A 26670-nucleotide genomic window follows, 5' to 3' on the forward strand; every position below is an offset into this window, starting at 1 on the left:
GACCATAGTTCTTGGGCAATTCTTAGTGATACATAGGACTTGCTGAACTATTCTTCTTAGTAAACCATGGCTCTTGGTGAACTATAGTTCTCGGTGAGCTATAGTTCTTATGAACAACAATTCTTAGCTAACCATAGTTCTCGGTAAAATATTGTTCTCAGTGAATCTCAGCTCTTACGGAACCATAACTTATAGTGAACGATAGCTCATAGTGAAGCGTAGTTTTTATTAGTGTTTTTCTAGTATTTTCCTTTTTTATCGCGTGTTAAAAGTTTTCAGGAATTACCTGATGTGCAGCTCATGAACGAAGTACATAGCACAAATGAATTATTAAAGAAAAAGAACGGTCTTTCCTTTCAGTGTGCTACAGTTGTTTTTTTTAAGCCTGTGTTACCACGTTTAAAAATGTTTTCTCCTTTTAATCTGTTTTAAATTTTGGCGGTTTTCCCGGTGACACGTATTAGACAGTGTTGCCTCCCGCTCTCTTGCACTGGCTGAAGTCGGGGCACACCCGTGCGACCTTCCAGGATGGATTTCGGTTTTGAAATTTGTCCGTTTTTCTTTGTCAATTTGGTTTTTAATTTCACAAAACGTTACTTTTTGGTTTGAGTTGGTTTTCGCGGGCGAAACTTTGGAGAGGGGGCGGCTTTTTTCCCCTTCGGTGGCCCCGGTGCGGGGAACGTATAGCGACGCCATATTGGATTCGGACGTCCACACGGCAGGCCGGATCAGCGAGAAGTGAGAGAGGAAAGACAACCCGAAAAAAAAACCCTTAGAACGGAATTTGGTGAGATTTTTCTGTCACGTTGACCCCGTGTGCCGTTAAACCGTCAATAAAATCGGACTCGTTTTCAAAAGGATAAACGTGGACATTTGTTGACCCGGGGGAAAAATCGAGCGAGTAGACCCAGGGGAAAAGCCATTTCCCCCCGCCTGAGAACCCCTTGTGTTTTTTTCGAAGGGACACGACTACCGCCGACTCTCAGGTACATTTTTCCTTACGTAAATATCATCTTTTACCTAGTTATTTATTACCATAAAAAATCCGATTCTTTGTTTAAAAAGGTTTAAAGAAATACAAAAAAAAGGTTTTAAGACCAAAAAAAGACCCACAGTGCCAACCAACATTGACGGAAAACCGACTTAAAAAGAAACCAAACAAAACTTGTATTCTTCCCCCAAAAAAATCATCGATTTATATTTTAAAAAATCAACCACCCACGAAGAACCTAAAAAACAACCCCTTAAAACAAAAAATCTCAAATCAAATCTTTTTCTCAATTTTTTCTTTGTTTACAGATCGGCCAAGATGACGGAGTCGATGAAATTCGGACCTGAATGGTGAGTCGAGACGAGCGTTAAAAATTAACAAACATTTTTTATTTATTTATTTTATTTTTTCTTTGTTTCTCATCAATTTGTCTATTTATTTTGTTTTCCATTTTCAAAAATCATGTTCTTGCATGTCGTTTTCATGCTCCGGACTCGCGCGGAGCCCCACTGCCCTCCGGTCTAAACAGGATGACGTGAGTAGTATTTTTTTTACAACTTATCCTCCTTTTATTTTTATCTTGTTTTTTATATCAATTTTGAAGTTATTAATTCGATCGGTAATGGTTTTAAGCCATGGATAAAATTAGGGTTGATTCGACTTCATTTCGATTGCGACTGATGGTGGTCATGAATGGGGATCGTCAATTATGTCAAAAGCTACTGATACAAAGTGGTATGGCCTGATAAACGGTTATCCTACCATTTATTCAATTATAGTCATATATTATTATTTATTTAGGCGTACAACCTGCCAGTAATGAATTACATACGTTCGTTAAAAAAAATCATTAATGTCAATGATAACAATGTGGCGTTTGATCGTGAATCATGCTAAAACCTACCGATACAAAGTGGCTAAAGCCTAATAAACGGTTATCCTATCATTTATAATCACAGTTTATTATTTATTTTGGAGTACAACCTGCCGGTGATGAATTTCATCCGTTTATGTAAAAAAAAACATTAACGTCAATGATAATCCTGGTGTATGATCATGAATTGTGTCAAAACCTACTGATACAAAATGGCTAAAGGCCAATGCTAACAAACAGGGTGTTTGATTGTGAATCGTTTCAAAGCCTTCTGATCTGCAGTGTCTAAAGGCTTCAACATGGTTACTCTTTCTCTTGAAACGGTTATAATCAAAGATTAAGTTAAGTTGATAATCCCTTGTTATCCACAATCTAAAAGGAATCGTGGTGTTTGATCATAAATCATTCTATAAAAATTAAATTTAAAAAATCTGTCAAACCAGAATCGGCAAAAGTTTGTTTACGTTATTTCCTTCTAACCACCTTCTATCTGTCCACTCGTGATGATCAACCTCAAATATAGTTTCCTATGAAAGAAAAAAAAAACCTCAAAATCATTTCAGCACAATCATGATAAATGTCATTCTTTTAAATATAGTTAACTCAATAACGATTGTAATGTCTTTATCACGAATAACTATCTCTTTTGAAAACAATTAATTTTATGACAGTATTGCAATACTAAAGTACCTTTAATGTAACATGTTGTAAAGTAATGCAATTTAACTTAGTTTACTCTCTTCCTACTTTCTTGGTCATTATTTAGCTAAAACCAACAAATATAATACACACATACACACACTTGTATGCAGCTGATAAATATTCTCATTTATGACTTGATAACCAAGAAATAACCTGTATGTGTGCTGTACATAATTGGATTGTAACAGGCAAATAACCCTCTGTTGTCTTTGTCTGTTTACTCGCACTTGCACACTTTTGAAAAAGTTGTGCCTTTAGATCATCCTGTTGGGTAATAATTTCAAAAGGTTTTATTGTAGTAGGTTGTTTTATGGTTATAGCCATAACGTGTGCGTTTTGCGTTAAATACCCGGAGGGCAGTTTCTCCCACTCCTTGTTGCTACCGCATATATTTTATACCGTCTTTAATTAGGTTTTTCTCCTCCAGGCTAAGAAACCTTTCGGAGACACCTGTCCAGCCGCAGGTGCGATATCAACTGGCGGATTTCAGATACGGGAAGGAGGAGATGCTTGCCCTCTTCTCGCCGAACCTCCAGCCACCCGACTCTCTCAAGGTCCTTGTACCGAAGGGAGTTTATATCGAAAAAGCTCAACCGCCTCTTACGCTCACCACCATGACCGACGAGGAGACTGTAATATTTTTGTTTATTTATTTATATTTTTTTTTTTTATAGGTATTAATTTCTTGTTTTAACGCAGAGAATGTGGAATAGAGGTATAAATCCGGATATGCTGCCGAGGACGCCTGGTAAGGGGGAAGGACGAGGTGGCCTCAGGGGGGCCGGTGGTAGGGGTAGAGGAAGGGGTGGAAGCACATACTATAGTAGCGGCAGGGGAGGAGGAGGAGCCGGAGCCGGCGGTAACCCGGTCGGCGGCTACGGCGACGACATCGAACCTGTACCGGGCAATGTGGGCGCTGTACGTTACGGCGAGAGGCCAACCAGACCATTCGAACGATCACAAAGCGAGAGGGAGAGGGGGCGAGACAGCTGGTCGGACAGGAACGGCGGTGAGGGGCGAGGCGGCGGCGGGAACAGGAACAGCGACGGGAACTGGCGAAGGACCAGGGGTGGCGGCGGCGATGAGGAAGACTGGCGGCCACCCAAGTGGTCTGGAAGCGCAAATTCTTACGGTATGAAGGCCCTTTAAAAATAAAAATTCATGTATTACTAATTAATTGTTTTGAATCAGGAAGGAACACAAGTTGGCGCGAAGAAGATAATTGGGATATGGGTAATTCTCATGCAAAAGGGAACACCCATCTTCCTGAATGGTAATTAATTTGTTTTATATTAATTAATTTATAATTAATTTATTTTGGTAAACAGGGCGACGGAAAAGAACAGTGAAGGAGGTGGGACTTTTGACTCTTCTGGAGCGTTCAGATCGACAGAGATGCCATTAGAAGATGAGGACGACAGATTGAAAGAAGTACGACTATCTTTTTTTCCCCTCCCCCTCCTGTAAATTAATTTTTTTTCTCCTGATAGAGACACGTGTTTAAAAAGGCCGAGCCGATTCAGCCGAAACAGCCAGACAAGGAGGAGGCCGCGGCGGCGGAAGAAGAACCACCCGGGGATCAGCAGCCAGACGAGTCTAGCACCACGGACCCCGGTGGGTCGGCCATGCAGGCGCAACACCACCAGCCCCAGGCTCAGATGCTACCACAGCCGCCTCAGGTGCAGCACATGCCACCGATGCAGCAGCAGCCTCCTTCGCCCATCCACCAAGCGAAGCAAAATTCGCCATGCCAGAAGAAAGAAGCCCAGCCTGACTTACATCTTGGTAAACTTTCACTATTACCATCTTAATCGATTTATTTTAATTAATTATTTTTAAAAGACGATTCGATCGGTCATATCACCGACGATCTTGCGGCCGATTTGGCGAAGCTCATGGAAGACGAGGAGGACGAGAAGAAGGGGAAACAGTGGTTTTACAGGGACCCACAGGGTGAGATACAAGGCCCGTTCAGCTGCGCTGAGATGGCAGAGTGGTTCCAGACAGGCTACTTCTCGCTCAACCTGCTTGTACGTAGGGCGTGCGATACGCACTACGCCCCATTGGGTGACCTCATAGCCAACTGGGGTTACATACCATTCCTACCCGAGAACCACCCGCTCAACAAGGAGGGCCTGAACCAACCAAACCACCAGGCCAAGGAGCACTACCTGCTCAACCAGTACCAACAGCAGTACCGGTTGATGATGATGCGACAACAGGCGGCGAGGATGTCTACGAAACCACCGCATGAGTGGATTGAATCGCAGCAACACCAGGCAAGACTCCCTCCCCTCTAAACCCCTTTCAGTTGCCAGTATGGCTAATCATTTGTCTCTAAAATATAGATGATGGACCAGGTCATTCATCCACCTTTCCAGCAGCAAATGACACCACACCACGTTAACAACAACAATCTTCGAGCACTACTTGCCCAAATGCAGCAGCAGCAAGTGAGTGAAATTTGCAAGGTCACAATCAGGTTATGCTAGCATCAGAGTAGGTTAATATTGGTTTCTAATTGGGTTGCCTTCGCCCAAGGTAATTTTTAATGAGGATACTTATTTAAAATGCTTTAGAGAAGGTTTTTACCCTGTTACCATTGCAACAAAGTAGTATACCATTTGTGAAGGTTATTTCTACGTTAGTGATAGGTTATATTACCCCCCCCTCGAAGGTTCGCAACCACAGAGGCCATATAAACCCTCAGGGTGCCGGTATTTTTGAAAAAAGCCCATTTGTAAGTATGTCGGAATAGTTCTTTTTATATATGTGTCTATCAGAAATGGTTTCTAAGATAATGCCTACCTTTTTTTTCTTTTTTTTTCTACAGGAATAAAAGTAGGTTACTCATCAATAGCACTTTTGAGTAGGCTATTCTTGGGCTTTGTACAACTAAATGGACTCCATTGTAATGTTTTTTGTAGGCTATTTTTGAGTTTGTGTCATTTATGTCTTCTCAGAAGGTTATATTTTTTGTTTCAGTCAGGTTATTTGGGAATCTAGGTAGGTTATACTCATATATTTTAGAACTATTTAATTATAATTTTACCTTGGTTATATTTTGAAGGAAAGGTTTTCATTATCAACAGCCAGTTTAACATAGTTATCAATGAACGTTATACTTGTGTTTTAGTCAGGTTATTTCTAAGTATGTTACAGTTTAAAGGCTATGGGTGTTTGTCAGTTACTCATCACTGGTTTCAATCTTTTTGAATGTGTGTCAATATAGGGATATACCTATGAAAGGAACTTCAAAAGGTTATATTTTGGGTGTCAGGTTATATTTATATAAAGAGGTTACTCATTGGTTTAAGTCAGTTTATCCACCATATTTGAGCATAGGTTACAATTAGGCTATGTTCATATTTACCAGGTTATACCATTGTTTCATTCTGGTAGTTTGAAACATTGACAAGCAAAAATTTGTAGACACTGAATGCTCAGCAACAGACACAGTCTTCCGGAGGGGGTGGTACTCAGCCATTCCAACAGCCTCACCAGCCACCGATGGGCAAACCGCCGCCGCCGCCTCGTACGACAGAGGAGATTTCAAGGACAGTGTGTGATTTCCTCCGTGGCCTACAGGCCAAGTCAGAACAGCAGCAGGCAGCTGCCGCAGCTGCACAGCAGGGTGCACCGATCGAGTCAATCCTCGGCGGCGCCAACTTCCACCAGCCCCCTCCTCCCCCTCCTCAGTCACTTCAGAACAACTCGACTGCTATACAGAATCTCTTGAGAAAGATGCAAGCGACACATCAGAACAAGATGCAAGTCAATTCAAATGTAAGGCAAACTCGATTTTGTTTATTTATTTTTAATTAATTTTTTTTTTCTTCATTCTAGTCTGAATCAATTTGGAATGGTATCAATTGGAACCAATGGAATCATCTAAATCCGAAAGGGATTAAAACAGAACAACAAGTCTTAGAGGAACAGTTAAGAGCAGAAGAAGAAAGAATGAGAGAGGAGCTCAGGTAAAGAAGTGTTTTGTAAAGAGAATTTTATGTTCTGATTCAGTGTGTTTATTGTGTGCATCAGATTATACATAGGGTATTAAGGTGCAGTCGTGTTTGTGTAAGGTTAAAAGTCAGTTTCAGAAAGGTTAAGTTACCTAACTTGAGTATACATCAGTATTAATAAGGTTGTATGATCTTAGTAAGTTATACCTTGGTTTGAGTCAGGTTACTTGAGCATCTAAATGGGCTTACTTTCCTGTATTTCAGTAGGATATTGTCAGATTTCATTATGCTGTATGTGTGTTGAAAGCGTTATGTGCCTAGCTCAGTAGGTTATATTTTGGTTTCATTCATGGTATGTTGCGTTGTCATACAGGTCACGTTATGTCATGTCATGTTTCAGTAGTATGTACTTGGTTTAAGGCATGTTATGTGCCTTCTCAGTAGGTTATATATGGGTTTCAGTCAGGTTATGTTACATATCAGTTAGGTATACATGTGTTTCTATCAGGTTATGTGTGCATCCAAATGGTTTTAAGTCAGGTAAGGGCGATGACACACGGAGCGGTTTTGACCGAAGCGTTTATCGCGAGAAAAATCGAGGCGGTGAGTCGTTCATTGTTGTTGCATTAACCTGACAGACGTAGCGGTCGTAACCGCCTGTCGGTTTTCAAACCGAGTCGGTCGGTGGCGGAGACGACCCAACGCGTCGGTTTTGAAAACGCCAGGCGGTGAGTGGTACCCAAGTATTGCATCAGCCCTGACACACGTGGCGTTTATTTGAGCTGTTTTTCTTGTTTGTTCCCCACTTTCTTGAGGGGTTGTTCGTTTGTCAGTCTTCTAATTTACTTTTATGATGCAAAAAATAGACGTGGAGAAAAAAATTTGTAATGCGGCATTTTATTTTACTATGTAACTCGTCAAAACTGCCCATTTACAACCTGGTAATGTTAAAACATTCTTCAGGGTGTTTCCTCATCTCTGAAAACAAATTCTTAAAATGCCCTCTTTCGCTTCGCTTCTCTTCTCGACAATTGGATGAACCCACATTCTCCTGTGTTTTTTCTCCATTCTCTTCTTCCAACGATAGTACAACAGACACCAGAAGTATCTCTTCATCCATGGGAACTCCATGGGGAATGGGCCAATGCCAGTTCAATAAGATTAATAAATAATAGAATTTTAGCTAATTCTCAACTTCCTGACGCCTAAGCTTTACATATTGATACTTAACCACTACTAAAAATGGGGGGGGGGAAATCTAAGTATTTACAGATTGTACGGTGCTGTACAGTAACACAACCGTTTTTAAAACGAACTCACCTTCCTCCAGGGCCTCTTTTAACTTTACAACTACTTGAAAGTACATCACCTTATAATTAAATGATTTCTACAGCTTTACGGGTACAAAGTATGCGTATGACTGTCGGTGATACATGGTAGTAACTAGTTTAATAAAGATTTTGTTTTGAATATTATCTGGAGGAGGAAGGGGACCTCGTTCAAATCCCAGCTCTGTGCCTTTTAAATTATAGTATGAAAAATGAAAAGTAGTTTAAACCTTGCTTGACTCTGAACAGGAATTACTTTACTTTTATTGATCAGAGAGGATTGATTTTTTTTTGTTGGGGGGAGTGAAACGGGAATCGAACCTACAACTGCAGGATCTAAGCCGAGAGTCTGACACGCCTACTCGGCTACCCGAGATCCCAGTTAAATATAAATCAACTTAAATATTTATTTTTAAAGACTATTTTTCAAAACTTCATAGAGAAAAGAAAACCGAACGAGACGTAGTGTGTAGATAACTGTGAGATTTCACTTTGTAGCCAGTTCCAAAAAAAAAGTACTACATGGGGGAATAGTCTGTAAGGCTGTAACTAATACACGAAGTTACATACAGTTACAGAACAATATATTTATTAAACAGGACTTATTAAACAAACTGCAAAACCTTGCGACGTTCAACGCTTATATGCACTGCAATAGGATACATTTAATAACTGAGAGAAAACAAAACCGCTCCGTGTGTCAGCGCCCTTATGCACTATATTTAAGCATTTATCACAGCATAGTACAGTTTTGATGTATATCAGTAAGTTAAACATCGGTTTCAGTCTTATTACGTTTTATTTCAGTAGGTTATACTTTGGTTTTCATTAGGTTGCTTCTTGTGAGAAAGTGTTTATCTCAAGTAGGTTTGGGTGATTTTATGTGTCTTATGTCAGGGTTATATGTGGCTTTTTTTAGTTGTGTTAATAGGTTATGTGGCCCAATTGGTTATCTTTTAACCCATTTTTTTTTTCCAGAAAACACGAAGAGGCGAAAAGGCAGCAGGAGGCAGCCGAAGAGGAGAAGAAACACATCAACACGCTTGCAATGAGAGAGGCAGAGGAGCTTTCGAGGAGGCAGCAACAGGAAGAGGAGGACATAAGAAGGAAGCAGGAAGCGTCGAGGCGCGCCGAAGTTGAAAGGCAGCGCAAAGGCGAGGAAAAGCGTAAAAAGGACGAGGAGAAGAGAAAACAGGAAGAGGAGAAAAAGGAGAGAGATAGACTGAGAGAGGAGGAGCGTAAAAAGTGTGTACAATCTTTGAATTTGATTTTTTTTTTTTTTTTAATATATATATAACATTTTTTATTTCAACAGGAAAGAAGCAGAAGAGGCGAAAAAGAAAGCTGCGGCTGATGTCATGGCAAAGGTTCAGAGGTCGCAGTGGTGTCCACCCGCAGCTTCAAACACCTCCCTTCTCGAGATACAAAGGAGCGAACGTGAACAACAGCAGATGCTGCGCGGCCTTCAGCAGCAACAACAACAACAGCAGCAGATGGAGTCGCAAAAGAACTCTTTCATGCATCTCAAATGGACTGAGGTGCAACGCCATCTCACTGTCGAGTCGCTCGCCGACATACAGGCCGAGCAGCTCGAACAGCTCATGAAGATTGAAAAGGAAAAACAGGAAAGGGAAAAGGAAAAGGCAAGCAGCGTCCCGCAGACATTGGGCAGCTGGTCACAGGGGCTAACATGGGGGTCGGGGCTCATGGCGCCCGGCTCGGTTTGGCAGAACACAGGCGGGGGCTCGTCCGCTGGCAACCTAGGTGGCAGCGGATTCTGGGAGCAGATTGGCAACCCGGCTAAGCTACCATCGCCTTCGATCGCTCCGCCGAGCCAGGCGCAGCGTAACGTCTCATCGCCTTCGCAGCCGATAGGCACCGTCCCTCAGGGCAAGGAGACGAAATCGAAGGCAAAACGTGAGGAAGTCGGTGTCCTCAAACTATTCAACAACTGCCATTACGACGAGTTTACGCAGTGGTGCACCTCCGCCCTCGCCAACATACAATCCACAGTTGACAGTAAGTCGATAGTTATAGTTATATGATCCAATTAATGCCTGTAAAGTATGTTGTATGAGAGTGGTTCATACAGTATCAGGTTATTTTATGGTTACAACCTGAAGGCTGTGGCTACCTCTGTGAAGGCTTCAGTTGCTGTTTGGAACAGTTGGAGTTTAAATATGCTTAAAATCATATGGATGCCTGGAAGGCTTCAGCAGTGTTATAATAGTAGTTTCTTTTGGTAGGTTATGTAATGGTTATGCTATGGGGGAATTGTATGAGAATATGTCAGTAGAGTGTGTAAATGAAGTGTGCTCATGGATGTGGACAGGTTGGTGGTTAACATCAGATGGACACCTGGGAGGCTTCAGCTGTGTTCTAATAGAATTTTATTTTTGGTAGGAAATTCCATGGTTATGTTATGAAGAAAAAATTGAACTTGGATACCAAAGTGTGTTATGAATGTTGCAAGATATTTGACGGTTACAAACTGATTTTATACCATAATGTCCTCAGTTGGGTTATGAGTGGTTTTTCTTTTTTTAGGTTATTTAATGGTTATGTTATGAAGAAAAAATTGAACTTGGATACCAAAGTGTGTTATGAATGTTGCAAGATATTTGACGGTTACAAACTGATTTTATACCATAATGTCCTCAGTTGGGTTATGAGTGGTTTTACTTTTTTTAGGTTATTTAATGGTTATATTGTTAGATCAGAAAAATCTGACCTTATTATTTTCTCTTGTGCCCCAGTACCGACGTTCGTGAGCTTCCTGCGCGACGTCGAATCTGCGTCCGAGGTCCAAGAGTACGTCCAGGAGTACCTTGATGATGAGAAGGAAGCGAAGGAGTTTGCGAGGCAGTTCGTCGAAAGGCGGAACCGGCTCGCTGGCGGACAGCAAACGGCCAAATCCAGCGTCCAGTCGTCCTCCTCGTCCAAAGAGGACTTCCAGCAGGTCAAGGTAAACCGATACAAGCTCTGGTGACACGAAAATAAATTTTTTAAAAATCTACATTAAGTCTAGTCAGTAATTTATTTATTTTTATTTTAATTCCTGTTCATAAAATTAATTAATTAATTAAAAGATCTCTCTTTTCCCTAGACGTGTTATTATTAATGTATTGTTGGACTCGAGACACCATTTTTTATTTGAAAATTGGCTCTTCATTCGATATTAATAATAATTAATTAATTAATTTTTTTGTCTGTTTTATAAATTATTATATTCTATCTATATAATGACTACGCTTTAAAACAATAATAAATTATATTGTCAATGTGATATCCGATGAATGGATGAGACTTTTTTTTAAACGAAATGTACGATTATTAGCTATAGTTATTATTATTACTTTTTTTAATAAAGCGTTAATTTTTTGGATAAAAAAGCGAGTTTTATCAGTCCTACACATCGTACTCCTCGTCCTTGTAAAAAAATATGTAAAAAGGAAACCTATCTATACGCTGAGAAAAGAGAGATGTTTCAAATAAATCAATTAAATCACCCCCTACCCCAGTAAGTTGTGTAACGCCGCTCGGTATACTATCGGCGCATGTTCTGTTCCAGAGCAAGAACAAAAAGGCGAAGAAAAACAAGATGCAGAAGGTCGACACCCGCATCCTCGGCTTCAGTACGACTTCGGCCCCGGACAGGATCAACGTCGGCGACAGGGAGTACCCAAACGATGTCTGAGCCGGCGGACCGCTACGTCGCTGTACATAAAAACCCTAATAATAATAATGAAAGTTTTTTTTTCTTTAAAACTTAAAAAAAAATATTTAAACAAAAAATTCTATATTCAAAATAAAAAAATAAATGAGAGAAATTTAAAAAAAAATATATATATAAAAAATATAACGAGAGATTTTATATGATATGCGTACGATGTGAATTGTACGTTTATGTGTGTTTGGTGCGTACGTATCAGATGTTTATGCAGGCCATTTTACCGCCTGCACGCGTGGTTGCCTCTCTAATGTTGAAAATAAAATAAGAAAAACATTTTGAGTCTGCTTTTTTTTCACAAGAAATATTGATTTTCTCTATATATTTGGTTTAGCTTCCCTTGTGTGCCAGACAGGCTTTTCCTTTACGTATCAATCGGTACCTGGCCAACTGTTGTTTTATAAGGTGTCATGCCAGCTTGCTTCCTGTCAAGGAGCACTCTGACCGAATGTAACAATTGGGACAACTCTTGGGTTTTGGCACAGAGGGTGTCCCTGTGTCAGACTTGGATGGCCGATCCTTTTCCCTTACTGTTTCAGACACTGAAAGGGTTCAGTTATGCTCTTGACCATCTGATGTTTAAAAGTTGTCATGCCTACTTGCACCTTGCAAGGACCCAAGACATGGCACTGACTGAATTAACTTTTTTTTAATATTTAAAGGGAAAATTGAAAGAGGTGATATAAGGTAAATGATGTTCCTCAGGGAGGTGAATCATTCCGATCTTTTTATGAGAATAAAAGGACATGCGAAGTTGGTACGCGTACAAGTTAAGTATTTATTTTTCTTTATTTATTATATATTATTTATTTCATGGGAATAAACGGATCAGTAATGTGAGCTGGTTCACTTAAATAATAGAGATGAGAAAAAGGCATTCTTTTTGAGGAATAGTTCATTTTGGGACTGGTTTAGTGAGCCAGTGATGGGATAGGTAGTAACTGCTTTTTGAAGAATAAAAAAAAACCTGTTACGGTTATTAAAAGTGGGTTTTACTTTTAATACATAATAGAATAAGAAAAAAAAAAACTTTCCGATATAGTTCTTTTTCAGGAAAGGCTCGTTTAACTAGCCCGTTCTTGAACTAACCATCTCTCTTCTTGCTTGTCAGTTCGTAAACCTGTGACGATTTTTAAGAATGGTTTTTAATTTAATACAGGATTGTAAAAGGACTATAGTTCACTCATAAGTAAGGAAGTTGAAATAGTTCGTTTTTTGGAATAGCTTTTTTTTAACTATTTCTTTTATGAACTACTACCCGACTCCCTTCTGTCAACCCATGCTGATCAGTTCAGTACACTGAACTAGTTCAGACGAGCGGGTTTTAACTTAATATAGGATTGGAAAAAGAACTATAGTTCACTCACAGGTAAGTTGGTTTTTTTTTTTTTCAACTATTTATTTTATGATCCACTACCCATCTCTCTTCTGTCGACCATTGCTGATCAGTTTGTTCTATTGAACTAGTTCGGATGAGCTAGACTTTCGAGAAGAAAAAAAAACCTGTTGATTATTAAGAGTGGGTTTTAATTAATACAGGATAGGGAAAAAAAAATATATATATATATATATATATCATTCATAGATAAGGAAGTTGTGTAGTTCTTTTTTTTTCTTTCTTTGAAATAGGTTTTTTTTAAACTTTCCGTTATCAACCTCTCTCTTATCTGTTGTGCTTTTTGGGGAATAGTTCATTTTATTGAACTAGTTCGGATGAGCTAGACTTTTCGAGAAGAAAAAAAAAAACTTATGATTATTAAGAATGGGTTTTAATTTAACACAGGATTTGAAAAAGAATATAGTTCACTCATAGGAAAGGAAGTTGAAATAGTTCGTTTTTTGGAATAGCTTGCTTTTTTGAACTATTTATTTTATGAACTACTACCCGTCTCTCTTCTGTTGACCATTGCTGATCAGTTTGTTCTATTGAACTAGATCGGATGAGCTAGACTTTCGAGAAGAATTATTTTATTGAATTAGTTCGGACGAACTAGGTTATTCAGGATTTTTGGAGAAACAAAAAAGTTACTTTAATATAGTACATTACTTATAGAAGAGTTGACCAATATTGGTCAGGGTGCATAAGGTCGTAAGAGGCCGACTCGTTAGGACCTTAACGCGTTAACCCTAGCCTTAACCCCGTTACACCAAACGGCAAAGATCTACGAGATTTTTTATTATTTTAGTCATTTGTTGAAAAAATTTTCCTCGCCCATGTCAACCTGATTTTTCCTTTTCTTGCTTTTTTTTTATCAATCAGGTGATCGGTTTATACGTGCGATCCGTAATTATATTTTGAGGTTTTCTTCTTTTTTTCGTTCGCCCCGATTTTTTTTTCTCCTCCGCCCTTTTCGCGACCCCACAAAGGGGGTTTGTTATTTATCGTTTGTGTATTTGGTTTTCTATTTTTCCTCCCCGTTTTGTTTTTGCTCGCCTCGACGTGATGGATGCTGTTGTCAAGACGGAGCCGGACGACGCCACCCAGGCCGTCAAGATGAGGAGGAAGAGGATCAAAACCGGTGAGAAAAACGAATAAAAAAATACCTACGGTTCGAGATTTCATCCAGGGCCGGAAAACTATTGTCTAAAAAATAAAATAATTTTAAAAAAAACCTCGTACTTGCAGGTAAGCCTGATCACGCTGTTTACATTCCTAATCATATTTTCACAATAACAATTTATTTTAATAATTATTTTTCAATAAACAAGTTTGAAATATTCATGATCAGCACGAATTATGATCACGTTGAGCGACAAATAAAGATACGTTGAATCCAGGCAGCAACTTTAGAGTTTGGACGCCATTTTCCTCTTTCCTGGACTTGTTCAATTTTGAGGATTTCTGTTTATTACATGGTTAAACATGATCGATCTAGGTCATGATAAGCCCAGATCATAATGAAACATCATGTCGCTGAGAGATTACGATCAGCTGAAGCCAGGTGGCAACTTTGGGCGGCACTTTTCTTTTCCTCAATCTTGTGTCGTTCTATTTCTAAGATTTCTGGGAATTCGTGTGTATTGGATTGGAAAAATATGATCAATATTGATGAGCTATTAAGAACCACTGAATCCAGATGGCAACTTTGGACGCCATCTTTCTTTTCCCGAACTTGCTGCGTTATAAAATTTCTAAAATTCTGGATTACGTGTAGTGGATTGAAAAAATATGATCAATCCAGATCATGATCATATGGAAATATGATCAGGTTAAGCGATAAAAAACAACTGAATCCAGATGGCGACTTTGAACGCCATCTTTCTTTTTCCCGATCTTGCTGCGTTGTTCAATTTCTAAAATTTATAGGTATTCGTGCGTATTGGATTGGAAAAATATGATCAATGTTGATCATGGTCATATTGAAATATGATCAAGTTGTGCGATAAAGGTCAATTGAATCCAGATGGCAACTTTGGATACCATCTTTATTTTCCTGAAGGAGCAGTGTTGTCCAATTTACTAGGATTTCAAAATATAATAATGTAAAATATAATTAATCACGATCATAATGATAATAAATTTTGATCATGATCCGTCTATGATCAGGTTGAGCGATAAAGATAGGTTAAATTAAGAAAGCAACATTGGACGCTATTTTTGTATTTATACAATACATCATCATCATGAGCGATAAAGTTAACAGTATTTACGTTATGATCGACTGATGATAATCATGAAACATGATTCGTATATTGGAAATGGCGTAAATCGTAAGGGCGCCCTATCCCTGCACTTACGTACAAAATCGTCAATCATAACCCTTTCTCAATCATAATCCACTCATGACGATCATGATTTATGATCAGACCAAGCCAGAAAACAGGGTCCGCGTTTGCGACGAAAATTTTTTAAAAATGAACACTATTGAATTCCTAATTTTTTTTTTTTTTTTTTGTCGGCCATCTTCAATCATGATCCGCTCATCAACTGTCATCAGAATATTAGTAAAAATCAACCTTAAAATCAAAAGAAATCGTTTTTTCCTAAACTGTACAACTATCATTAATCAATCATAATCCACTCTTTTCGATCTTGAATTATGGTCCGAGGCAGAGTGAAAATAAGGATTTAAGATAGAAAGTACTAAACCGAACACTATAGAATTTCCACAGTTTTCCCCTTGTCGGCCAGCTACAAACATGACGATCATGAGCTATGATCAGAACCTAGTGAAAATTAGGCATAAAATCGAAAGGGTGTCGTGTTCCCCTAAATCTTAGAACACTTTCCGGAAAATTGCACGGATTTTGTTGGCCGCTCATCGTCCATCATAATCCACCCCATGATGATCATGATTTATGATCAGACCAAGCTTGAGAACAGGGTCAGTGTTTGCGACGAAAATTCCTCTAAACCGAATACCTACTCCATCGAATTTCCTTTGTGGGCCATCTTCAATCATGAACTATGATCAGAATATTAGTAAAAATCGGGCTTAAAATCGAAAGAAATTAGTTTTTCCAAAGCCTTAGTACAATCCAGAAAATTACACGGATTTTGTTGGCCGACCATCATCAATCATAATCCACTCATGTCTATCATGATTTATGATCAGGCCAAGCCTGAAAACAGGGTCCGCATTTGTGAAAATTCCTCTAAACTGAGCACTCTACTCTATCGACTTTCCACCGTTTTCCTTTATCGGCCACCATTCAATCATGATCCCCTCATGAAATTAAGAGTTGAATTATGGGGAGAATGTTTTTTTTTTTTGTAAAATATAATTTTTTTGTTTTGTCTGTAATTTTGTCAGTTTCTTTTTATGGTTGGGTGTGTAGGTGGATGGATTATAAATAATTTTAATTCGGTAACAATTATTGATTTTCTTGTTTGCCCGGGCGCCGCCGATCTCTCGTCTCCTCATGCCTAGGGTGGCGGCACCTGGCGGCGGAACTCCTCAAACGCCCCGTCGCCCACCCCCACTCCGCCTTCTTCCGTAAATCTCTACGGAAAAAGTAATCCCACCGGTTCGGGTCTCGTCCCGTCTCTGTGTTGACCCCCTCCGACCTCCGAAGTGAGCCGGGACCGATTAGATCCGGAGACGGATCGTCGCCGCTTCACGCGCCCCCAAGACGACCGAACGGTCAGGGAAAAGGAGCCTGGACCCGCCTCCGGCCCCGCGACACCGCCCCCGAGGGCCTCAGTGTATTTATCCGCCGCGGCCCTGTTTTGCGGGGAGAGGACTGGACGGAGTGGGAGAAGAGCCTAGCAACGATAGATGCTGTTTCCATAGGTAACCGGGCCACCTCTCCAGACAACAAAACCAGGTAGATTTCAGCTGACTTTTATACTAGAACACTATTCATCTTTATTTTTGTTTCTATATGTCAATTAATTTCTCAACGGCATGTATTTATTATCACAAAATTATTTTAAGAAAAATGTATATAATGAAGAAGAGGTGAAAAACCTAACGCCGCCTCCCCCGCCCCTGGGGGAAGCGTCGCCCTCCGGCCTCACCTGACAGACCCCTCCTCCCAGAATCAACAACCCCCATCTCAAAAAAACCCAAAACAAAAATATATATATATATTAAAAAAAGTACAAGTAACAAACACCCCTGTCATGCTCCAGTCGGCACAGGTGCACCCTGTGCATATGGTCGTTCAGTCGCCCGTTACGTTAAAGACTGTTTGCGACAGTCACCAGGGATACGGCTGCTATTGATTCACCCAACGCCAGGGTCAGATCCTGTAAGGCTATTTTTTTTTCTACTTTAATTGTTAATAACAATTCCATATTGGCCCAAGGTGTGTCGTTAAGAAGTGACACATAAACAGAAAAAATAATAACGACACACGTACAAGGTCTGTCTATGGAGACAAAACCGACACTTTCCCCTGCATGAAACACAAGGCAAAATCATCGACCTGACAGGTTCTTCAAACGGTATCTCATCCTATTTTTTTTAATAATTACAAAATCTCACAGTAAACAATAATAAGAAAAAAATTATCTTTTATTAAGTGCATGCGTAAACAAGGCAAGTCATGGTTAAACAGACAAAAAACTAATTTGCTAATTTATCTTCAAAGCTTAGGTTTTGTATTTGTAACCATTCTGTAACCTTTGTATAATTGATAAGGGTTGGTCGTTGATTGTAAAAAAACCTTGCAATACTCTGTATATGTTGAGGTAAACCTCTACTTACTTTGAGGAAAAAATCAATATATTTCAATGTCCATTGGATTTATTTTCAGACTGATTATTTTATATTTGTAGCCAGTCTATAACCTCAGATGTATTGCTGTCTGGGTTCGATCGTAACTTCTGATGTCGCTGACTTTTATCATGTGGAGTCCTTGGTCAAAAATATGTACTCAGTCCTGATGCCTTCACTTTTTGCATATAGGTCAGTCTGTACGGTGCGATCAGATCTGATGCTGCCATTTTATCTAATTAGACCTGATTCTGACCCTTTTATCCTATAGTTACATCCGTCGGTCCTGTGTGATAGGACCTGATGCCGTCGCTCTAGAGGCTTAACTCTATAAGGTGTGATCAGACCTGCCACTTTCAATTCTTGCCTATAGTTCTGTCTACAGTATGATCAAGTCTGATTCCATCACCTTTAACCAATTTGGATCAGTCTTTGTGGTATGATCAGATCTGATGCCAACACTTTACATTATTTGGATCTGTCTATACAGCATGATCAGACCTGATGCTGATGCTGTCGCCTTTACCTAATTAGCATCAGTCTACACCTTTTGCCCTTTCTTTTTGTGTATAGGTCTGTCTATAACTTTTATTCCTTGGTCTATACAGTATGATGGCGTCACCTTTACCTAATTAGGATCAATCTATATGGAGTTATCTGACACCACCACTTTTACCTTACGGCAACATCAGTCAACTATGATCAGTCCTGACACCGTTAATTTTATTCACCAGAGGCCTCAATCTATATGGAATGATTAAATTTGATGACATAACTTATACTTAATTAGGATCAGTCTATACAGCGTGATCAGACTTGTCTCCATAATTTTCAATCTTGTCAAAATGTGTATTTAAAAAAAAAAGAGAGAGAGAAAAAAAAGCGCCCTGTAAAACTTGAGTCGGATCTTGTATTATGTAATTTAAGAACCAAAAACGAAACATACGTCGTTGTGAACGCAGGAGTCTACGAGGAAGAGGCCTGGAGGAGCATGGAACCTGAAGCGGGGACGATCCGCGTTGTGCCTCACTCGCGACTCCTCGGCATTGGTCAGGTAATTAGCAGCGCCGGTCAGCAAGTCGGAGCGAATACAACAAAATTGGCCAATGTTTGAATTCGTATTCAAGAAGGTTTACGACTTTTTTCCTTGTCTCTGCCTGCAGGTGAGCATGCAGCTGAGCCCGGAGAACTCGGTCGATTCAACGCAGTCGATTTCAGTCTCGCATCCTCCGACTATTCAGGTCAAGTCTATGGTGAGGACAAAATGTTAAAAATAATTAATAATATTGATTAATTTTCTTTTTCTTTCGTAAAGGATGAAGGAGCGGTGCTGAACAGCCCAACCAACTCATGCGACGAGGCCAATTCAGCCGCTGCAAACCTCCAGGCCGACCCGGCCAGCCCTGAGCCAGGCCACTACATCACCGTAGCAGGTGAGCGCCTTATTTCAACTGGTATAAAAAAACCATTTATTTTATTTATTTATTGCAAAAAAACCTTTAAAAACAAAAAAAGTGCACAAACTCAGAGTAGTTTTTTCTTTTTTTCTCTCGTTCCCTACATGTCTGAAAAACAATATTCCACCATTTATCTAAAACCGCAAAAAACAAAAATGAACAAACCAAAATACAATTGATCGGGCGGGATAATTGCATGACGTAAGGAGCCGGTCCGAGGTCCTATACGTCTCTGACTACAGTCAGCACTGGTAAGGGTTTGGCAAATGAAATTTTGTGTTATTTATTTATTTTGACCTGATTTGATTTATTTTGGAATGTTTTTATTTTATTTTTTTTTAATTTACATTACATTATAAATTTTTCCTTGTTTTATTATCAGTTGACACAGTATGATTTATTTATTTCGACTTTTGTATTTTTTCAAATTTTATTATTTTTTACTATTCCTATCACATCATCAGGCTTTAAAAGAAATTGCTTGAATTGCCCTGCATGGTTAAATGGTTAACTAGTACAGGCTGTAATGCCATGAATGTCCCAGTAAACAATCAAGTAAAGCGAAACCTGCTTTACCATGACTAACCTATTTTTAAAATCACTGAAAACTCCTTTAAAACAAAATTTTGAGACTGTAACTTATGTATAAACCACTTTATGAGACTGAAAACATTTGTATTATCTACTTTATAAGACTGAAGAGCTTTTGTATAAACTACTTTATGAGACAGTATATAATACTTTACATGGGGCCCAAAAACTGTTTAATAACTGTGTGACCGAAGAAGTCTGTGTTGTACAGCCTCCATTTACACACATACTGTTCTTTTGGTTATGATTTTACTTCATACTGATCACTTTGAAAGATATTCTTGCAATTCAAAAGAAAATAAATCCCATTCCTACTTTACTTTTATTATTTCTTTTATTTTATTTGTCTTTATTTGATGGTTTTACTTTGTTGGTTTTCTTATGTTTGATTAAATGTAGATGTATTATCATTTACATAATTTTTCTGTTGTCGATGTGTTGTTTCAATTGTATTTCTTTATGTTAGTATGTGATGATTTTGTTTTATTTTTTATTGTATTGTGTAATATGGATCAATTTATTTTTGCCGTGGAAATCCTGGGTAGTGAGTGGCACAGGTCTGTATTTAATCCCTGGCCTCTGCCACTCCTTCCAGAACGGAATGCTTTGTGTTTAGCTTAGATAGTGCGATGGCATGTTTTTTGTATTGTTTTGTTAAGATGAAGTTTTTTTTTTTAAATTATATTTGCAAAAATATTACTTTTAAAGCATCAGAATCAGCTAGCGATGATGTGGCCCACTCATACGTCCAGTACATTGAGAGTACAGGGGAGCAGACAATCTACACGGCCTCCAATGGACAAATGTCTGTTTAAAATACCAAAATTTCTCTTTTGGTGTATATTATAGCCTTGATTTTTGTGCAGGTATCCTGTTTATACAGTGGGTGACTCTGGGACAATGTACACGCCAACGACTGGCCAGTACTATAGCCCTGGCAACACGACTCCGGTCACTTACACACAGGTAAACAGACGAGGTTGCATTAATGCCATCGTCTGATATTGAGTTTGCCTAGGTCGCCAATACGTCCGCCTCGACGCAGCTGATCGGCAATGCAGCCTACCTTATTCAGCAGGGCGTTGAGACGGAGCACGGCATCATTGCCGGTGCAAGGGCTTCACCACAGACTGTTAGCGCTGTGAGATTTCAAAATTCCTTTATTCCAAATTCAATATTTTTTCCTTTTTTTAAATTTGTATCAGTTTGCATGAGAAGCTCTGTCCGGTCCTGCGATGATTATTTCTAATCTTAAAAAAATTAATTTGGCTAATGTAGATTTTTGTGAAAATAGGATGTAACTTATCTTGTCCCCGGTGGGACAAACGGTGCAACTTCGACAGTGACCGGAGCCACTTCGGTTGTTACTGGTACTACATCAGCGTTGGACGACCCGGGCCAGCCAAACATAGCACACGCCACCCGAGTTTCGCCAACAACAGTAAGTCATTCAGTTTGCCCGGATTGTAACCGATGACCTTTAATTGTATGTAACATATAGGTGCAATGGCTCTTGGAGAATTATGAGACAGCAGAAGGCGTCTCCCTCCCACGTTCAACTCTCTACAACCACTATTTGCGCCACTGCTATGACAACAAACTCGACCCAGTCAATGCGGCCAGTTTTGGAAAATTGATACGGTCAGTGTTTCTTGGCTTGAGAACGAGACGCCTTGGGACAAGGTGAGATTTTTGTACATTATAATTTTAAGATTGAACAATGAATAATTAATTTTTACATTACAAAAATGAGGTTATGCTAATTTATGGTCTGCCAACTTATTGTGAAGAAATAAAAAAAAAGTTCAATCATGCAAAATACCAAAATTTAATAAATAATGTTTTAATTAATTGTAAATTAAAAACATAAAGCAGGTTACAACATAAAAAAGGTTATGCCGCAATACTTGACCGCAAAAACTAATAAGACTTTTTAAATTATTATTATTATTAACTGTAAGAAAATGCAAATAGTAAAGTGTTGTTATTAAAAACATATTTAGATAATTTATAAAGCATTAATAAATTCTAACTAACCTGAGAAAGAAGTGCAATGCTGTATAACCTGTTTCATGCTGGGAGAGTTTGTACTCACTGTTACCTAACCATCCCTAAATTGAACTCTATTCTTGGCCTACATTGATCACTAATCAGACAAATGATATAAATAAAGTATGAATTGGAAAAGAAAAAAAAATATTTGTAATGTGAAAGTTATAAAGCGTTGGTAATATATTTTTAATAAATTTAAGAACGGAAGAGGAAGAATACACTTAAAGGCAAGGCAATAATGTATTATACTAATTTTTATAAACGTTGACCGTAATGACTAACATTATTAAAATTTATAGGTTTTAAACAAATTCAACTCACCGTGCTTTCCCAACGATGTCTAATGCAATACTAACCATCACCACCCTCATTGTAGGCTATAACCACTTCCATCTCAATTATACAGTGCTGCCAACATAAAAACTGGATTTTAATAAGAAAATATTGTAGAAAGCCATTTAATATATTTGGACATGCATTAAAGATGGAAGTGTGAGACAAAACTATAGTGATGAAAATTGATAATTTGATGAAAATTTTAATGCATGAATCAATTTATTTTCTGGGTTCTGGGGGTGATTGACAATGATTTGAACCATCTTAGTCCGACTATCCTTGTATGTTTGGTTCCCAGGCGTGTTTTGGCATTTCACTATTTGTAAACTATCATATTGATAGAAAATATTGATAGTCTAATAAATATAAACATTTCATATTCTAAATTTACTTACCACATTAAGGAGTGTTGTCATAAGCTTCCATGTAGGAGGTTATACACACTGTTATCTTATGCAGACAGGGCTACCAAAAAGAAAATTTTTGAGAAGAAATATAATTCATTTATTTAAAGTAATAATAGTAATAATAAATTTAATTACTTTTGATTGTGAGTTGGCTGCCTCAATTTATCAAATTTTCTCCACTTCATATTTATTTTACAGAGGAAATTCCAAATATCATTATTATGGTATAAGAGTCAAGGCCGGTTCACTGCTCACTCAGATTTCATCGAATGAAGAAGAATCGTCGCCACGGGGTGTTGGTAATGCTAAACGTTTCCGTCTTAGCAGTGGCCCGTCCAGCGTATCGAGCGGTGCTTGCAAGGAGGAGGGTCAGAGCGGTGGCTCCGCCCCACTTCAGGAGTACTTGGGCGATGGCAGCGGTGCTATACCCGATTTCCCGGAGGTTGAGGTGCCCACCTCACCTAACTGCCTTCCCCATATGTGCACGCTCGATGATCTCGACACATTCCGCTCTATCTACCGCGAGCACTGCGAAGCATTCCTCGATGCAATCGTCAACCTCGAATTTGCGACGATTGAAACCCTCTGGCGCGAGTTCTGGCGATCCCAGGAGCACAGCAACGGCGACGAATGCGAAGAGGAGAAATATTTATCAAAGTATACATTTTCAACATTTTACAAAAAAAATAAATAAAATAAATTATTATTACTTGATTCAGAACAAAATTATATGTGCTGTCGAAATTCAAGCCAATCCAGGAATTCGTAAAGCGAGTCGACTTTCTATTTTACCAAAATCTCGTTCAAGTCCTCATTCCGGACGTTTTGAGGCCAATACCGAGTGAGTTGTCTTTGACATTCAGACCAGTTTACCCAAATCGCAACATACTCATATCACCTGCATCTTTTTCACAGGTTCTTTGACCCAGGCTATTAGAAATTTTGCAAAAGGGCTTGAATCATGGCTGTCAGCGGCCATGCAGGGCTGCCCAACTGACATGGTCGATATCAAGGTAAGTGTAATTTAAACAAAAACAATAATGAAAATAGTAATTGTTATCTGGGTATCTGGTGATGTCATGGAGACGGCAAAAGCTGGGATACATACAATCCAGCCCGCTGATGCTGTGCAAGACGTAAAGAATGCTATCAGCATTGGTAGCGTCTGTGGGCCAGGTTGTCCAATAAACTTTTGCTAGTCACGAACATGACTGAACAAACCCTCTGAGTCTGAAACGAAAGAAAATCGTACAAACCAGATGAGAATTGGCCATACCTGTCTTACACTAGGAAACTTACTTCTAGGCAAAAATATTTGGTCGAAGAGTGTCCATGCTTTGGCTAAAATATATTACAGGGAGCTAGTAGGCATGAACCTGATATAGACAATATTCAGGTGGGTGATCTTTTTGGGTTCCCTGTTAAATTTCTTAAAGTAAGAAAATATATATGTGTTTTTGTAAGTATGCTAATATATGGAAGAATATCAGATATGCCATAGGCCTTCAGAGTGCAAGGAGGGCTGAAATGACTTCACTTTTGGTAGGGGAAACCTATTAAAATAATTTTAACTTATATAATAACAATATATAAATTTTTGTTTCTTACTTGGTAATTTGGATATTTTTATATTCTAGGTTAGCGCAGTTTGTGCCTTTGCTCAGACACTCCGGCGGTACACATCGTTGAACCACTTAGCTCAGGCGGCGCGCGCTGTACTTCAGAATTCAGTCCAGATCAACCAGATGCTGACCGACCTGAACAGGGTCGACTTCCACAACGTACAGGAGCAGGCGTCTTGGGTGTGCCAGTGCGATGCGTCCCTTGTCGCCCGGCTTGAGGCTGATTTTAAAGCGACGTTACAGCAGCAGAACAGTCTTGAGCAGTGGGCCGCCTGGCTCAAGGCGGTCGTCGCCACCGTCCTCAAGCCGTACCAGGGTCGGCCCAACTTCACGACAGCCGCGCGCCAACTTCTCCTGAAATGGTCATTCTACAGGTTTAAAAACTATCTAATTTTAAAAAAATGTATAAATGTAAAACTGTAAAGTACAACTCAGAATTTTTTTCCAGCTCGATGGTTATCAGGGATTTGACTCTACGATCAGCAGCATCTTTTGGTTCTTTCCATTTAATACGCCTGCTGTACGATGAGTACATGTTCTACCTTATTGAGCATCAAGTGGCACTGGCCACAGGTGAAACTCCAATAGCTGTCATGGGAGAGGTAAAACACAAATAAATCAATAAAATAATATTTATTAGCAGTTTTAATTCCCAGGCTGGCTCATCTGCCTCATCCCAGACTCAGGAGTACGAAGTAGGCAATGGCACAAACGGTTCCAACAACAACGTCGTTGATGGCCAAGAGATCCTCATCGACATGCACCAAGTCAAGCGCCTCAAAATGAGTTAAATTTTTAGCAGAAGGACGCAGTTTTTATTATTAATTTTAGAAAAATAATTTGAAGGAAAAAAAATCATTAAAAAAACACAGACTTTTATCATTTAATAATCGTAGATTTTCACAATGAAATTGAAATTATTATGTCATAAAAAATATTAATTAAGAACGAAAACGGGAATTGACTTTTTTTTTAAGAGAGACAATTTCTAATTTGATATATATAAACAGATCTCACCCCCTATTTTTTTTTTTGTTACTATCTTAATTATTTTATTTTAATTAATTATTTATTTTAGTGCAATCACCCTATACTTTGTATATACACATAGAGAGATAAACTTAGTCCTGCGTTGTTTGATTCGTTAATTGCTTGTCTATATATTTTTCCTTTTACCAATCCAATTTGTTCTTATGTGTGCCTGCACTGCGTAACGACACGCACTGGACTTTTTTTAAAAATTTACTGTACTTTTTTCATCTCTTCTTCGTCTTTATCCTCCTCCCTTTCCTGTAGGCGATGTTTTAATTTTTTTTTTTTTTTTTAATAATAATTAGTTCAGATTTTAAATGTCATGCACAACACGAAGATTAAAAGAAAAAAAGTAATTGCATAATGTATAAGACATTTCTTGTCACAGGGAATATATTTTTTTTTCAGGAGAGAGCGAGAGAGTGATGGAGGGTGGGAGAGTGTGAATGAGTGAGACAGAACTAGAAGGGAGAGAGATAAGATTAAAAAAAAATAACGGATGTCTATGTGAGTGATATTTATTATAAACTATATATAAAAATTTAAAAAAAATTCTTCCTTTTGTGTATTGGAAATGTTAATGAAATAAATGTCTTTTTCTCTTAAAAAAAAAAGGAAAATTACCTGTTGCATTTAATTAATCCTTGATTGTACCCATATCAGTTTAAAAAGTACTAAGTTACAGGTGAACAGACAATCATTAAGAATTAAGTAAAATAATTCCTGTCATAAAGGAGGGCTTAACATTCAACTACCTTTTGAGTATCTCAGGCAAGGGGTCAAACCTCTTTGTAATAAGGTGTCGGCAACAGGAGGCAGTGACGCCTAAGTAGGCACATACACGGCTGAGAACAGACACTGACAATATTACCAAGAAGAAGAAACCTCAAAACACGTTTTGTGTGTACGTAGATGCAGATTCTTGCAAGTAGGAGAGGATAAGATAAAAGGTATATATAGCAAGTAAGATACAGGTTGTTTAACAGTTGGCCAGTGTGTAATAAAACATAGAAGAGTACAATAGATACAAATATTCTCAGAAGATTTTCTCAGAGTTGGGGTGCCGATCCTGACACAGCTCTTCTGTTACACAGGTTATGCGTATAAAGTGTAACAGATTTTGGATCAACTTTTTCGGTAATGACAGCAAAGTACGCTTAAATTGCCTAAGTGTTCAGAAATAAATGTATTAGATGCTTAGGATGTTTATCAGATACTCCAATAAAACTAATGGATTTTGAAAGTTGTGAACCCCCACAGCTTTTACTTATAGAATGATTAGCTTCCAATTTTGTCCTAATTAATTATTCCTTGAGCAGTGATAACTAATACTAAGAAAATAAATTAAAATAAAAGCCTGCACACAGAAGCATTTTTTTACATCTATAAACCCCAGCATAAATTGGAATCCTTGGTCTTATAAGC

General features: G+C 38.7%; 2 protein-coding genes across 13 annotated transcripts; both read left to right on the plus strand.

Annotated features, from left to right (window-relative positions):
- The first annotated feature begins 686 nt into the window (after window positions 1–686).
- On the plus strand, window positions 687–11869 carry LOC106673609 (GRB10-interacting GYF protein 2-like). Of its 6 annotated transcripts, XM_014405781.2 has the most exons (17): window positions 698–787; window positions 859–986; window positions 1300–1341; window positions 1521–1526; window positions 2995–3199; window positions 3267–3699; window positions 3759–3840; window positions 3896–3998; window positions 4058–4352; window positions 4410–4846; window positions 4916–5020; window positions 6000–6353; window positions 6414–6544; window positions 8836–9102; window positions 9173–9876; window positions 10614–10822; window positions 11429–11869. In XM_014405781.2, exons 3-17 carry the CDS (start codon window positions 1310–1312, stop codon window positions 11552–11554), a joined length of 3489 nt encoding a protein of 1162 aa, XP_014261267.1. In that variant the 5' UTR covers window positions 698–787; window positions 859–986; window positions 1300–1309; the 3' UTR covers window positions 11555–11869. The 6 variants fall into 6 exon arrangements, with proteins under 6 accessions (XP_014261266.1, XP_014261265.1, XP_014261268.1 ...); XM_014405780.2 differs by having other exon boundaries at window positions 687–986; XM_024227663.1 differs by lacking the exon at window positions 1521–1526 and having other exon boundaries at window positions 697–787; window positions 2980–3199.
- Window positions 11870–13819: 1950 nt separating this feature from the next.
- Window positions 13820–25470, plus strand: LOC106673611 (DNA-binding protein RFX2). 7 transcript variants are annotated; one of them, XM_024227666.1, is made up of 16 exons: window positions 13820–14106; window positions 18711–18802; window positions 18912–19001; window positions 19064–19181; window positions 19412–19456; window positions 20505–20601; window positions 20663–20762; window positions 20815–20937; window positions 21091–21237; window positions 21298–21479; window positions 22790–23248; window positions 23311–23432; window positions 23507–23604; window positions 24229–24587; window positions 24662–24815; window positions 24857–24948. In XM_024227666.1, the coding sequence occupies exons 1-16, from the start codon at window positions 14031–14033 to the stop codon at window positions 24860–24862; spliced, it is 2268 nt and encodes a 755-aa protein (XP_024083434.1). In that variant the 5' UTR covers window positions 13820–14030; the 3' UTR covers window positions 24863–24948. The 7 variants fall into 7 exon arrangements, with proteins under 7 accessions (XP_024083434.1, XP_014261269.1, XP_014261273.1 ...); XM_014405783.2 differs by having other exon boundaries at window positions 13823–14106; window positions 24870–25470; XM_014405787.2 differs by lacking the exon at window positions 20815–20937 and having other exon boundaries at window positions 13823–14106; window positions 24870–25470.
- Window positions 25471–26670: the final 1200 nt, after the last annotated feature.

The sequence above is a fragment of the Cimex lectularius genome, unplaced genomic scaffold, assembly GCF_000648675.2.
Source record: "Cimex lectularius strain Harlan isolate CLEC.00 unplaced genomic scaffold, Clec_2.1 scaffold252, whole genome shotgun sequence".
Lineage (NCBI taxonomy): Eukaryota > Metazoa > Arthropoda > Insecta > Hemiptera > Cimicidae > Cimex > Cimex lectularius.

What these genes read in the sequence shown, in the direction of transcription:
- LOC106673609 (XM_014405778.1), top strand. An exon ending in CCATGACCGACGAGGAGACT is followed by an intron (nt 3,200 to 3,266) that starts GTAATATTTTTG and finishes GTTTTAACGCAG; the next exon opens with AGAATGTGGAATAGAGGTAT. An exon ending in CCCAAATGCAGCAGCAGCAA is followed by an intron (nt 5,021 to 5,999) that starts GTGAGTGAAATT and finishes AAAAATTTGTAG; the next exon opens with ACACTGAATGCTCAGCAACA.
- LOC106673611 (XM_014405783.2), top strand. Translation starts at nt 14,031, where the DNA reads ATGGATGCTGTTGTCAAGACGGAGCCGGACGACGCCACCCAGGCCGTC. An exon ending in CCACTACATCACCGTAGCAG is followed by an intron (nt 19,182 to 19,411) that starts GTGAGCGCCTTA and finishes GCATGACGTAAG; the next exon opens with GAGCCGGTCCGAGGTCCTAT. An exon ending in CTCCGGTCACTTACACACAG is followed by an intron (nt 20,763 to 20,814) that starts GTAAACAGACGA and finishes GAGTTTGCCTAG; the next exon opens with GTCGCCAATACGTCCGCCTC.